The sequence below is a fragment of the Panthera uncia genome (assembly GCF_023721935.1).
Source record: "Panthera uncia isolate 11264 chromosome A3 unlocalized genomic scaffold, Puncia_PCG_1.0 HiC_scaffold_11, whole genome shotgun sequence".
Classification (NCBI taxonomy): Eukaryota; Metazoa; Chordata; class Mammalia; order Carnivora; family Felidae; genus Panthera; species Panthera uncia.
In genome coordinates this window covers 21,204,280-21,217,317 of record NW_026057578.1, presented here as the reverse complement: position 1 = coordinate 21,217,317, position 13,038 = coordinate 21,204,280, and the positions used below count along the sequence as shown (strand labels likewise).

Below are 13,038 nucleotides of genomic sequence, written 5' to 3'. Positions count from 1 at the left end.
AAGATAAATGAAAAGGCATCTGTAGAGTGCTTGGATTTCTTGGAGAAAGGGACCTCAGGTACGCGAGGTGCTTTCGTTGTGGTTAAAACAAAAAACACATGTCAAACCAACATCACGCCAGACATTCTTTATAATGCCAAGTGTTTGGTGTGTACTTGATGAATGATAATTATAAGAGTGATAAGGCTGTGCTTTTCTTCCCAGAGGAGGATTTGTTGTTTGAAATTCACCTACTGCAGAATGTTATTTGAGGGATGTGGATTTTTCCGTTACTGGGAGAAAGGTTGATTCATTCAGTCTGCTCCTAGCCAACATCAACTAGAACCAGAAGATCCTAACCATGAGAGAATGGATTCACGGACAATGCTAGAATTTCCAGCAAGAATGGCAAATCCGGATTACGAAGGATCATGATGCCTCTCCTTCTTCTGGGTTTCTGGGTTTGGGTATGGGGTGCAGGTCGGGAGAACAAAGACTGGGTTGGCTTCAGAAATAAAACCAAGAAGAAAAGGCCTGATAATAGACTTCAGATTGGGAAACTGTCCTCAGGGAAGGCAATGACTCAATTCTGCATAAATCACTATCTGGGGCCTGTGATGCTTCTCTGCTATTTAGAAGGAACTTGCTGTAGTTAGTCGCATTGAACTACGATTTCCTGTTATCCTGGAAGTACTGGCTTCAGTTCACCAGAGTCTCAGAGTAGAGATCACCAAAAAAGAAAAAGAAATCTGCTCAATTCCAACCTAACAAACTAATTTGGGACTCAGTTCGATTTAGGATAGTTCTGAGACCACCAAGCTCATTATGACTTGGCATTTTATATTTGCAGAGGAGATTCTAACAATTTATTAATCCTTCCGTGACCTGAAGCTCCAGATTGAGCTTGTGAATAAAACAACAGGCCACAGCTTCAACTAGCCTGAACTCTCTTCTCCTTTTTCGTATAAATAGGTAAGAAAAACACTGAAGTCTCCTCCCACTAATAAGTAAATAGACCAAGCATATGAACAGACAATGGGCAGAAGAAAAAAATTGTTAGGAAAAAAGCATATAGGAAGATGTTCAACCCTACCTGTAATCAAAGAAATGCCAAGCAAAATAGTAAGAAACATTTTTCACCTCTTAATTTAGCAAGAAGTGAAACGAGTAATGGCCAATGTTGGCAAGGTTGTGGTACAACCAGTGTTAATCCTGCACCACTGAACGGAAGGTATAAATTGACACAACCTTTCTGGAAGGCAATTTGGCAAGCATAAAATAATGTTCATATCCTTGACCCAGAAATCCCACTTCTGGGATTTATAAAGAAATATGCAAAAAAAGGGAAAAGGTCACGTGCACAGAACCAACCACTGCAGCGCTGTTTATTATAGAGAAAAGCTGGAAGCAACCCGAACTGGCCACAGGGGAATGGATACTTAGTAGCAGCTATTAAAACATTAATTATGAAAACTCTATAGCAACGTGGAGAGTTGCTGATTATATAACTAAGTGCAAAAAGGGTATAATGCATTGAAACTGTGGCCACAACCATATAAAAATAGGTTTGCAACAAAAAGGAACGGGATAAGATTGCACACACACACACACACACAAAAAAGAGGATGCTTATGTTTAGCATGGTGAGGTTGATCCAGGATCTAGAGGTTTGGTAGACTTTTCTGACTACCAAACTTTCTGTAATGATATTTCATTCTTATAATAATCTGCTTCAAAAAGAAAAAAAAAAAAAAAAAACGGCTAAGTCAAAATAAATAGTTACCTTCTTCATTATCAAAATCTGAGACATTTCCATCCGCCACATCCTTTTCTCTGAGGTAGCTCAGCAAAAATTGTTCAATGTCTTCCGCCGTGGTGGTATTCTCGAGTCCTTTCTCAGGAGTTGCTGGTCTCTGGCTCAAATGACTTCCCTCCTCCCCTGCACTTTGCTCTTGGAGTTGTCCAAGATCACCTGTGTCTGGGAACCACTGGGCTGTAAGCAAAGTGTTAGAACGATCACCATAGTCAGGGACAACAGGCATCAGTACTCTATAAGCAGAATAAACTCTTTGCCATGGCCTGTGTGGCCCCACATGATCTAGTCCCTCTGTCTCTCCAACCTCATCTTCCAGCCACTCCCAGTTGCCTGTTAACTGGGCACCTTCCCATTCCTCCAATGTGGCAGGTATTTTCCTGCCCTAGAATGTTTTGCAGATGCTGTTCTCGCTGTCTGGAATACTTTCCCCACTATGTCACATCTGGCTAATTCCAACTCACCTTTCACATCTCAATACACATAGGACTTGCCCAGCAAAGCCATCCCTTGACTTCCCAATCCAATTTAGGTCCCTCACAGGCTCCTATATAGCACCATCTTCTTTCCTTTCACATCAACTCACCATGATTTGCAATTACATTTATCTTGAGTTACTGTTTAGGGTCTGAATCTCCCACTAGATTCCATGCTCCATGGAGTGCCACTGGAATCCAATATGCCCAGCATGGAGTAGGTGCTCAAGATATATACTGGATGAAAAAACATGCTAGACTGGAGAATACATGCAAGTGACAAAATTCTGAGTACAAGATGCACTGCTCAGTAGCAGAAGACAGGCTCTACAGGGACTTAGGACACAGCCCCTCACATCTGTATTTCTGATATAAAAGGCTGGCATTTTCTCCCCAAAGCTTTCCCTTCTTCAGTGATGCTCCAATACTTCTGATGTGTCACCACAGAATAAGCCTTAAACATCAACTGAGCCAGCGGTTTTCAAACTGGAGCCCTAGGGCTCTGCAGAAATGTCCTGGGGCCACAACAGGGAGGGCCCCAAAAGACAGCATGCTAAAGGGGGTGGACTCAGGACTTCTAACCCCTCTCTAACCCAGCAGCTCTGATTTCAACTATTCTTGTACCCTGGGGTTCCCCTGGGCTTCATTTCAAAAAAGGCTCTAACACTTAAAGAAACAAGAAAACCCCAGTGTGAATTTTCACCCTCTTTTTACAGACAGCAGGAAAAATGCCTCCGATAACCTTTAGCACCTGCTAATTTCCTTTCCATCAAGGAGCATGTGCACAGAGTAGGAGCAAAAACACAGGGGAGATGGCAGGGCCAGGCTAGTGGGAGCGGCAGAGAGATAATGCTGGGTAAGAGCCTTCAATCCAGGATCTAGAGATCCCCATGTGTAGGGATCAACCATGCCATTTCTTCAATGCCCCATCCCCAGATGTGTCAGGCCCTAGTATCCTCTAAGGGATCGAATTCCCAACAAGTTAAAACCAGGACCCAGCATTTACGATACTCAGAGTGGACGTGCTGCGAAGATTATTTCTACATTCGGCTAGTGCCAGACATTAAAGTCTTGGCTCACAAATGGCTTTTAAACATATGAAAAGAAGCTCAACCTCCCTCTTAATGTAAATTAAACTATAATAAGGTGCTATTCTTCTCCTATCGGATAAGCAAGGATTAGCAAAAAGCTCCGGAATATAGTGTGGATGAGGGCGTGGCAAAATTAGCACTCTCCCGCATTGCTGATAGGGGTTTAAATTGGGGCAACCTCTTCGGAGAGCAGGTTGAAACTTTCCATCCAAAACATAAATGTGGGGCGCCTGGCTGGCTTAGTCAGTGGAGTGTGCGACTCTTGACCTCAGGGTTGTGAGTTCGAGCCCCACGTTGGGTATATAGATTACTTAAAAAACAACAACCAGATTAAATGTACTGCCCTCGAAGTCAGTTCTCCTAAGGAATTAACCCTCCTGATATACTTTCATTTCCTAAAACGTGTGCGGGGTTCTTTGCAGACCTTTTAGAGGTTCTGTGAGACCACACTTCCACTCCCACCGACTTCAGGTCAGGTCATGATCTCACGGTTCGTGAGTTCGAGCCCCACACTGGGGCTCAACAGCACATAGGGGCGCTGACAGCACACAGCCCAGCCCGCCTTTGGATCCTCTGTCTCCCTCTCTCTCTCTGCTCCTCCCCACCTTCTCTCTCTCAAAAATAAACATTAAAAAAAAAAAAAAGTGCTACACAGGGTTTCTCCTTTAGAGATGACCAAAGATATCAGCAATCCAAGGGAATTCAGTTTTCAAGGCCCACACTGAGATATCTCCTGAGAGGATATATTTAATAGGCCTTCCCTCAATATATTTTTAAAATCTCAAACGGACACACAGTGTAGTTCCCTGAAGTACTAAAGGTGGAAGTCTGTGCTACATTCGGACTGCGGAAGCAAGTCACAGTCTCAAATGTGTAAGCAGTCAGCCAGCCTGCCACGAGGGCAGGGGCCCGGTTCTTCCCAGTCAACAGTGACGTCCCAGCAGCTAGTCCAGTACACAGACTTACGAGTGGTTGCAAAATAAAATCCAAACTCCTTCCCTCGGTCTCCAAGGCTGTGCAGGGTTTACCCTTGCCCACCCTTCCAGCTTTGTCTTGCATCACTCTCTCCACAGCGGCCTCTCTTCCAGTCTCTGAGGGCCTCAAGCCCTTTCTTCCCTCCAGATCTTTGCACCAGTTCCCTTTGCCTGAATGTTCTTAAAAACCATAAAAAGGATACGACAGCTCCGTATGTACTGAGGGACCTTTCTCAGCCTTCGGGTCTCAGCTTTAGTGTTGCTTTCTTTTTTTTAAATTTTTTTTTTTTTTCAACGTTTTTTATTTATTTTTGGGACAGAGAGAGACAGAGCATGAACGGGGGAGGGGCAGAGAGAGAGGGAGACACAGAATCGGAAACAGGCTCCAGGCTCCGAGCCATCAGCCCAGAGCCCGACGCGGGGCTCGAACTCACGGACCGCGAGATCGTGACCTGGCTGAAGTCGGACGCTTAACCGACTGCGCCACCCAGGCGCCCCTTTAGTGTTGCTTTCTTAGAGAAGCCCTCCCTGACCGCTCTACTTAAAGTTACCTGGCCCTGTCGCTCCCTTGCAGCAAGTTACCTATTTTCCTCACAGTGCTCATTAGAATCCAAAGGGAACTTGTTCAATGATTTGTCTTTCATTTCTTTTGCAGTAGCAAGAAAATTCCATGAGTTTATCTGTCTTGTTCACGGCTATATCCTGGTTACTTAGCAGTGTCTGACATATGGCAGGCACTCTTCACTGAATGAATGAATAAAAGGACATTTAGACGGCATGTGAACGTTCGTGAATGAACGAATGAATGAATGAACAGTGGAAATGGCATCAGGTACAGGGCAGACGGCTGTCTCTGTTCCAGTTGCCTGCCTTGCTGTGACAAACTTTCTTACATGGCTTTGGCTTTCTCGGCTGACAAAATGAGGCCAGCGACATTCCCACCTACTTTGGAGGCTACTCGTACTGAAATAAATACTAGAGATAGGGTCTTCGGATAAAAGGGACTCAAGTATATAACTCACTATGTTTTTTTCATTTGAAGACGGACTATCTAGTTGAGAGGCTCTTTTTCTTGTAGTCCAAAACTTCGCCATTTTAATGGTTACTAATACCTCCAATAGACACCCAACAGGACCAAAAGGAAGGAGAGAAACTCAAACCACCTCATACAATTAAAAGGTTAAAAGAAAGTTTCTAGACCTCTACTATGGTAGTCACTAGCTACATGTGGCTATTTAAATTAAAAGAAAGAATTCATACCTCCGTTACACTAGCCACATGTTGCCTAGTGGCTACTGTAATAGAACATATACAAACTGTTTCCATCATCACAGAAAGTTCCACTGGACAGTAATATTCCAGCTGATCTGTGGACTAATTCCTGCTATTCCTATTCCCCACCAGCACAGATACCACTAACTCCAAGTATTGTCAGAAGCAGTTTGGTATATTGAAAAGAACAAAACTGTCATAAATCCTGACTTTACTCCTTATTTCCTGTGTGACCCTGGCTAAGTAGGATCTCACTGAGCCTTAGTTCTTCTTTTCTGTAAAATAAAAATGATGTTTACATTTAGTCTACAGGGTTTATGTCTGTTGCACAGAGCAGGAACTCAATATATGGTAGAGATTATCAGAAGTATATAAAAAAAGTGGGGCGCCTGGATGGCTCAGTTGGTTAAGCGGCTGACTTGGGCCTAGGCCATGGTCTCATAGTTTGTGGGTTCGAGCCCCGCATGGGGCTCTGTGCTGACAGCTCAGAGCCCGGAGCCTGCTTCAGATTCTGTGCCTCCCCCTCTCTCTGCCCCTCCCCTGCTCACGCTATGTCTCTCAAAAATAAACATTAAAAAAAAAAAAGGGCAGTGGACCGCTCTCATAACATGTGGGACTGGACCGACAACTATTCAAATTATGTTCTCCATTACATAACCACACACAAAACACAAGGATACTAGTCCTTCCCCCAAATCAGCATTAAAAAGGGTTCTGAATGTACCTAATGCTGCCAGCAGGGCATGCAGGACGCTGACAAAGGAAGTAGCTCTCTTATCATAAAACTGGTCCAAAGTGGCCAAGACATCCTGAACCACATCTGCCACCAAAGGGAGCAGGCTAGCATCTGAGTTCCACAGCATGACTTCCAAGACCTTTGGGGTATGGGGGTGCAGAGACAGATGACGCAGATTTAAAGAGATTCCATTCACCAAATAGTCCGAATTTTGATTGATCAGGTGCTGCAGAGAGTCGTAGCCACAAGCACGGCAAATGTCCATCATGGCACTGGTAGCTGCCTGACTAACGAGCAGGGTTTGGTCTCCAGCCTTCTCCAGTACCGGATAGAGGGCTGACATCAAGAGCAAACGAAAGTCTTCTCTTAGGGCACACGCGAAGCGCCCAATCCCTTCCAACTGGATGCATATTTGCCAGATGTTGCCGTTCATGGAGCAAATAGTGGCACTTGGCTTTGAGAAGGCTGGAAAAGATGGAACTTGGCAGGTGTGTGCACCAGATGTGATGGCCCGGAGGCCTGACTGCTTCACTGTTAGCTCCTCTCCCGCTTCTTCAGATTCGATACAAGTGATCAAATACCAGTTTTCTTGGCTTGTGTATTCTTCAAGTATAGATGTCACGATCTCCCTCAGTTCGTCTGGGCTTGTTTTTATATGTTTTTCGTGAAGATTCTCCACCTCCAGCCCAGCAGCCCCCGCAACCAGTTCATTCAGGATCATGGCAGCTTGCTTCCGGTAAACCACAGATTCGTGGTACAGCTCCATAAAGTGATCTGCGAGCAAATAGAGGTCCCCGTAAAAGCCGAGAAGCCGACACACCTGCTGCAAGAGCAGGAAGAGCCTCTCGTCGGTGAAGAAGCGGAAGTACCTCTTCTGCATCTGACTCCATGGCTGCGCAGCCGCGGTCTCCGGAGAAGCACTCAGCTGATCAGAATTCCAGCGCCGCGCTTCAACGATTTTGATGTCAGTCACGTCTAGTTCTAGAACTTGGACAAGCGCTTTGGAAAGGCGCTGAAGATGGGCGGCGGAGTTGAGGACGAAGTTCACTTTGGGGCCCAAGAGTTTCAGATAACCGAGTAACACGGAGAGCGTCGAGAATTTGCCCTGATCGTCCTGGGAGTTCATTAGGCGGGGAAGAGATGTGGCAAGGGAGTGCAGGTTCTCTGACAGGATGTCGGCGAAGGCTCTGTTGCCTACCACTACCTTCTGGTCCGCGAAATGTCTCAGAACTCTACTGCACTGGGCTTGGACTTCGGGACTCTCGTCATTCACTAGACCCACCAGAGCCTTCAGAAGGGGTCCAGCCGATCTGACCAGTGATTGGCTGCACTTCAGAAGAAGGGCTTCGACGAGTTCTATCAGTGCCAGCCTCACCTTCCAGTGTGGGTGAACTGAAACACACTCGATTATCTTTTTAATAAGGAGAGTCAATTTGTCGCTGGTATTTTTTACCCACTTGGCTTCCCTGTGAACCACCAGCTCTGCTACTCTGTGCTCCACTGCAGGCTTCGGTTGAACCTGTGGGATTCTTTCGAGCTGCTCATCAGCCATAGTGAAACTCACTGTCTCGTAAAAGATCTTTAGAGAAGACGCGACAATGCCGTGCCCCTGTTTGAAGTCTCCTGTGATGACCCTGGTCAGTGCCATTGAGATTCCAGGTAAAAAGCAGGCAAACAAGTCCCCCAGCTGCTTTTGCTCGAGCTCCTCCAAGGACCTCGGATGGTCTTGACAATCGCACTGAAAGAGTAAAACCTGTAAACATTTTAAGGCGGCAATTTTAATCTGCTTGGATTTCTCCCGTTCTGCTAGGTCCAACAGTAAAGATACGGCAAATCCTAAACGAGGCAGAATGGAGGGCTCGTAAAAAGCCAGAATGATGTCCCCGTAAGCCGAGTGCATTAATGTGCTGAGGCCCCGGATCACCGCCAATTTCAACTCCTCGGACACAGCTGCGGGTTTTTGGGAGCTGGGCGAATACAGACAAGCGGAGAGTTCCGAAAAGAGCTCCCGGAGAAGTTCTTGCTCCTTCACACATGTTGAAGAGAGGACAAACGTGAGGCACTCCACCACGCTCCGGACCAAGCGCTCTCTTTTGGGAGCCGGGGTCTTCAGGGTGAATCGCAAAGGGAAGAGGACATACTGCTGGAGCTCCTGAAGGGCAGAGTCACTCACGGCTCGCAACTGTGCCTGCAGACGCTCCACGTTCTCCACCGTCTGTGTCTTTGTGAGCTGAACACAGACCGGACGTAAAACACCAAAGGCCTCCTCAGCAGCGTCAAAAACCGCCATTGCGCAGCGGCCTTCTCACTGAGGACGCATCCTGCAGGCTGGAGGAAGAAAAGCCCCAGTAAAGGTCAAGCTCAAAGCAAATGCAAAGAGAACCTGCATTCAGTCGATCAACAGACATTTCGCGGGGGCCTACGTGCCCGGCGCTGCACAAGGCACGAGGGGGGCGAGGGAACTGAAGAGAGACGGCCGCTCTTCTTAGGGGGCCCCGGTCCAGTGAGGGAAGCAGACGGACAGCTACCACGCGGTCAGAGAGTTAGGACAGGCCCGTGCTCACGACCCTGACTGTGGAAGCCCTGAATGTCCGAACCCTGGGGAAGCCGGGGTGGGTTTCACAGGAGGAAGATGCTTGAGCCAGACCTGAGGGAGGAATAAATAAGACTGTGGGCTGTTCTAAGGAGTTTGGATCTTAACCTGTGGTAGTAATGGAGAGCCACGGAAGGTTTTAGCTTTTTTTAAGTCGAGGTAGGACACTTACAGAGTAAAATGCACTAGTCTTAACGTACAGCTCAGTGGATTTTTGTGTATATAGAGATCTATGTAACCACTATCCAAAACAAGATAGAGAATATTTCCAACACCCTAGAAGGCTCCCTCAAGGCCTTTTACAGTCAATTCCTATTTCCCCTGCCCAGTGGTAACCTCTATTCTGACTCCTATCCCCACGGATTAATTTTGTCTGTTCTTGTCATGGAGAGGTTTTAAGCCGAAGTTGATATGATCAACTTTATGCACTGAGAAGATGCCCCGGCAGCCAGTGATATAGGAGAAGAGTCAGAGCTGGGTGAGACCAAGGGCAGAACAAAACGGAAGGCAGTAGCCAAAGAAACGGGAAAACCAGGCGCACACGCTATTACAGAAATCACGGGTGAAGAGAGCCCAACAGGATGGAAAGATGGAGGGCAGGCAGGCAGGCAGGCAGTGAAAGGAGATAGGTCTATAGGTGGCTGAAGGAAGTGAACAACTTAATACCAGAAAATCTCTTTTCTCTGTGAGAAGAAATTCAAAATCATGGGCTGGCAGTGAACAAGAAGTGAGGTAAACAGAGGGCTTGAGAAGAGAAATAAAAGTCTCAAACATTCCCTCTGGGGAAGCAGAGCATGCTGGGAAGACATAAAAGTGTGGCCCAAGGGTACTGAGGACTGAGCTGAAGCTGGAGACCATAAATGTGTACAACTGTAAAATGTTGGCACTGGAAGGAGGCTTAGAGATTGTCTAGTTTGGTGGGGTCTGTCAGTCTGTCTCTCACAATCTCTCCCTCTCTTTTGGCTCAACTTGCTGGGGGCTTCTGGAGACATGATGCCTCTCCCTGTCCCCAATCCAATCAACCCTCCTGAGCCCCACTGACTACAAGGCTAGCAGGCAATTGGAGCCTGGTGAGTGTGTGAGCAAGACCTACTCAGCCCAGAGAGAGCGAGCCGGGGCCAGATTTTCCTCCTGGGTCAGGAGAGGGCTCAGGGCAACAATCAGGCTCTAAAACCCTAGAAAGAGTCTGGTCCACAGGGTTCCATGGTCTTCGGCAAGAAAGGGCAAAGCTGGTCTCTGTGAGGCTCACTGGGGGAGATATCTCCTGGTTGCTGTGACCCCCCCCAAGAAGCTAAGGAAGGGAGGAAGCTCAAATCTTCCTTATCTCAGGTCACTGATGCCAGAAGGCTCAGCTTGGGACTGCTGACACCCCACTGGCACCGGCCCACACGCTGATGACCCAGAGGCTGCTGGGCCATCCCCTCTGGTACTGTAGTTGGAACAGAAGGAAAGGAAGATAACCACTTAATGGGACCCAGGAGTCAAGAGGCAGGAAAAGCTGGCACAGCACTCTCTGAGGTGGTAAGTCTTAGATTAACAGAAGGGGTTGTGTTAATTTGAAAAATAATAAAAGCAATAAAAAGCTTGATCACAAGGTGAATGACATCCCTTAGAATTTTTAGCACATGACTTGCCACACCAAAAAAGCTCAGTTGGTGGAATTTTTTAAAAAAAGAAGATGGTTAATGACTGATATTCCATCAGTGGCCCGGAAGATGAAGTAGGGCTACTCTAAAACTCAGAGCAGAAGGACAAAGAGATGGAACTCGCGAGACTGGGAGAACAGACCTGGGAGAAGCAGTGTGTAAATAGCTGGGAATTCTGGAAGGAGAAAAAGGACCAGATGGAGGAGCCGAAACAAATAAATAACGGATGCATTTTCCTGAGTTGCAGAAAGATTTATCTGGAGAGTGAAAAGACAGAAGGATACACACCTAGTAACACTCTGGTAAAATTCCTGTACACTAAAAGACAGAAAAATCATGTATGCTTTCAGGAAGAGACAACAAACAACTTAGAAGACTTGCTTTGGCTTTCTCATTTGCAACAAGGGACACTAGAAGACGACGGAATAGTATCTGCTGACTGCAAATTAAGGACTGTGGCCCCCAGACCCTATATACTGCCAAGATAGTCACCTGTCAGACTGCAAGAACAAAAGCAAGGATTCAGAGAGGGCATTACCCATATACCCTCCCAAGGAAGATCCAGTACTTGAGAAAGGGCTCCATCAAACAACGGGAAACAGAGACCTAAAATGGGAAGATGAATGAAAAAGGAAACACCGTTTGTTGGTAACTTTTTTTTAGTGTGGAAAACTTTCTTCAAATACAATGTTTAAGTGGAAGCCCAGCATACAAGGTAGATAAAATCAGAGGGTCTGGCTGAAGCTGGAGTAAAGGTGATGGGCTGGGGCTCTGCATCTCTCTTATTTGTCTCAGGAGTCTCAAGAAAATAACCTGGGGCCCGCAGAATTATGTTCTCAGATTATATGACACAAACTGCAATAGAGCTAACGAAGTGGGAACGCGCAACATATCCCAAACTAAACTTCTCTGCCCACTCTTCTGTGCTTCCTTTGGGATTTATAGCCCTCACCTTGAGCTAGAAACCTTAGTCTTTCTTCCACCTCCCTCTTAATTCCACCATTCTCTTCAATTTCATCTATTCTACCCCTTCAATATCTTTCCAATCTGTTGGTGACGATAACCATCTATTTAATGCTGGACTGACTGTTTCCTCGCTGGCCCCTGGCCTCATGTGCTTGCCCTTCCTGGATCCACATTTCACCCTGACATGTAAGTAATCTTTGCACAACAAAAATCCGATCACTCTTCTCTGCTTAAAATTCTTCAACTGCTCTCCCTAGCCTGCCTAATCACCAAGGCACACGTGGCCCTTCGCCATCAGGCTCCCACCTATCTTAGCAACCTCATCTCTCAGGGCTTCACCCCTTCCACGTGAAACTGCAGCCATGTAAAATGACAAAACTTGCTATTCCTGAACAGGTGGCGCAATTTCACATTCTCCTCCTCGTTCCTACTTCACGGTCACTGCTGTGCATACCGCCACTATGGTGTTTAGTACCCTGTATTATCTTGTATGCATACATCTGTCTTCACAACTTTATTTATTTTTTAAAAATATTTATTTTTGAGAGACAGAGCAGAAGCAGGGGAGGGGCTGAGAGAGGGAGACACAGAATCTGAAGCAGGCTCCAGGCTTGGAGCTGTCAGCACAGAACCTGATGTGGGGCTTGAACCCACAGACCACGAGATAATGACCTAAGCCGAAGTCAGATGCTTAACCAACTGAGCCACCCAGGTGCCCCTGTCATTGCAACTTTACACTGGGCAATCATATATCTCAAACCTAGAAGGGCATCTGGCACATGACAAGCACTCAAAAACATTGTGCCTGTTCTGCTTTGAAGTTGGATGTGGTAGGGCATGGCAGGCCAAACTTCTGCTGACAACTAGAAAAAACCAGATAAACTACAAAAATACTTTTTAAAGCATAACTAGTCATGGGTACAACAAGGACTAGATGGATGAATACTCTAGTGAGGGATGAATGTTCAGTGAGCCAATAGTCAATAGCTGTTTCTTTTGTTTTTTATTTTTTACCCTTGCTGCATTTGTTGACCCTGAACATGAGCTCAGGATTACAGTGTGGCCCAGGCCGAGGGCTGTCACTGAGGAAAGAGAAACCATAACGCATTTAATGTGGTTTATGTGAGGTTGAGGGGGCAAAACTGCAGTTTTCAGAGATCTCAAAATACATGGCTTCTGAGAGAAGGCTGCTTCTGGGGGACAACTGGCTGAGAAATGTCCAAGCACATGGGAAGAGATCAACCCACAGGTTCAAGAAGCTCAATAAATCCAGGTTGGCAGTACAAAGAAAAACACAGACAGACATATCATAGTCAAACTGCTGTAAACCAAAAATAAAGAGGAAAATCTTAAAACTAATGGAGCAGTAAGACGGACACATACTTCTTTTTTCTTTTTCAATTTTTTAAAATGTTTTATTTAGTTTTGAGAGAGAGAGAGAGAGAGAGACAGAGTGTGAGCGAGGGAGGGGCAGAGAGAGAGGGAGACACAG

At 46.2% G+C, this 13,038-nt stretch overlaps 1 protein-coding gene across 1 annotated transcript in view; it reads right to left on the bottom strand.

Moving 5' to 3' along the window:
• Positions 1-13,038, bottom strand: part of TTI1 (TELO2 interacting protein 1) — a 44,818-nt gene that overhangs the window by 19,663 nt on the left and 12,117 nt on the right. Inside the window, exons 2-3 of the mRNA XM_049650812.1 lie at positions 6,330-8,669; positions 1,763-1,972 (exon numbers count right to left, since the gene is read on the bottom strand). Of these exons, the coding sequence (XP_049506769.1) occupies positions 1,763-1,972; positions 6,330-8,631 (2,512 nt within the window). The 5' untranslated portion in view covers positions 8,632-8,669. The remainder of the gene's footprint in view (positions 1-1,762; positions 1,973-6,329; positions 8,670-13,038) is intronic.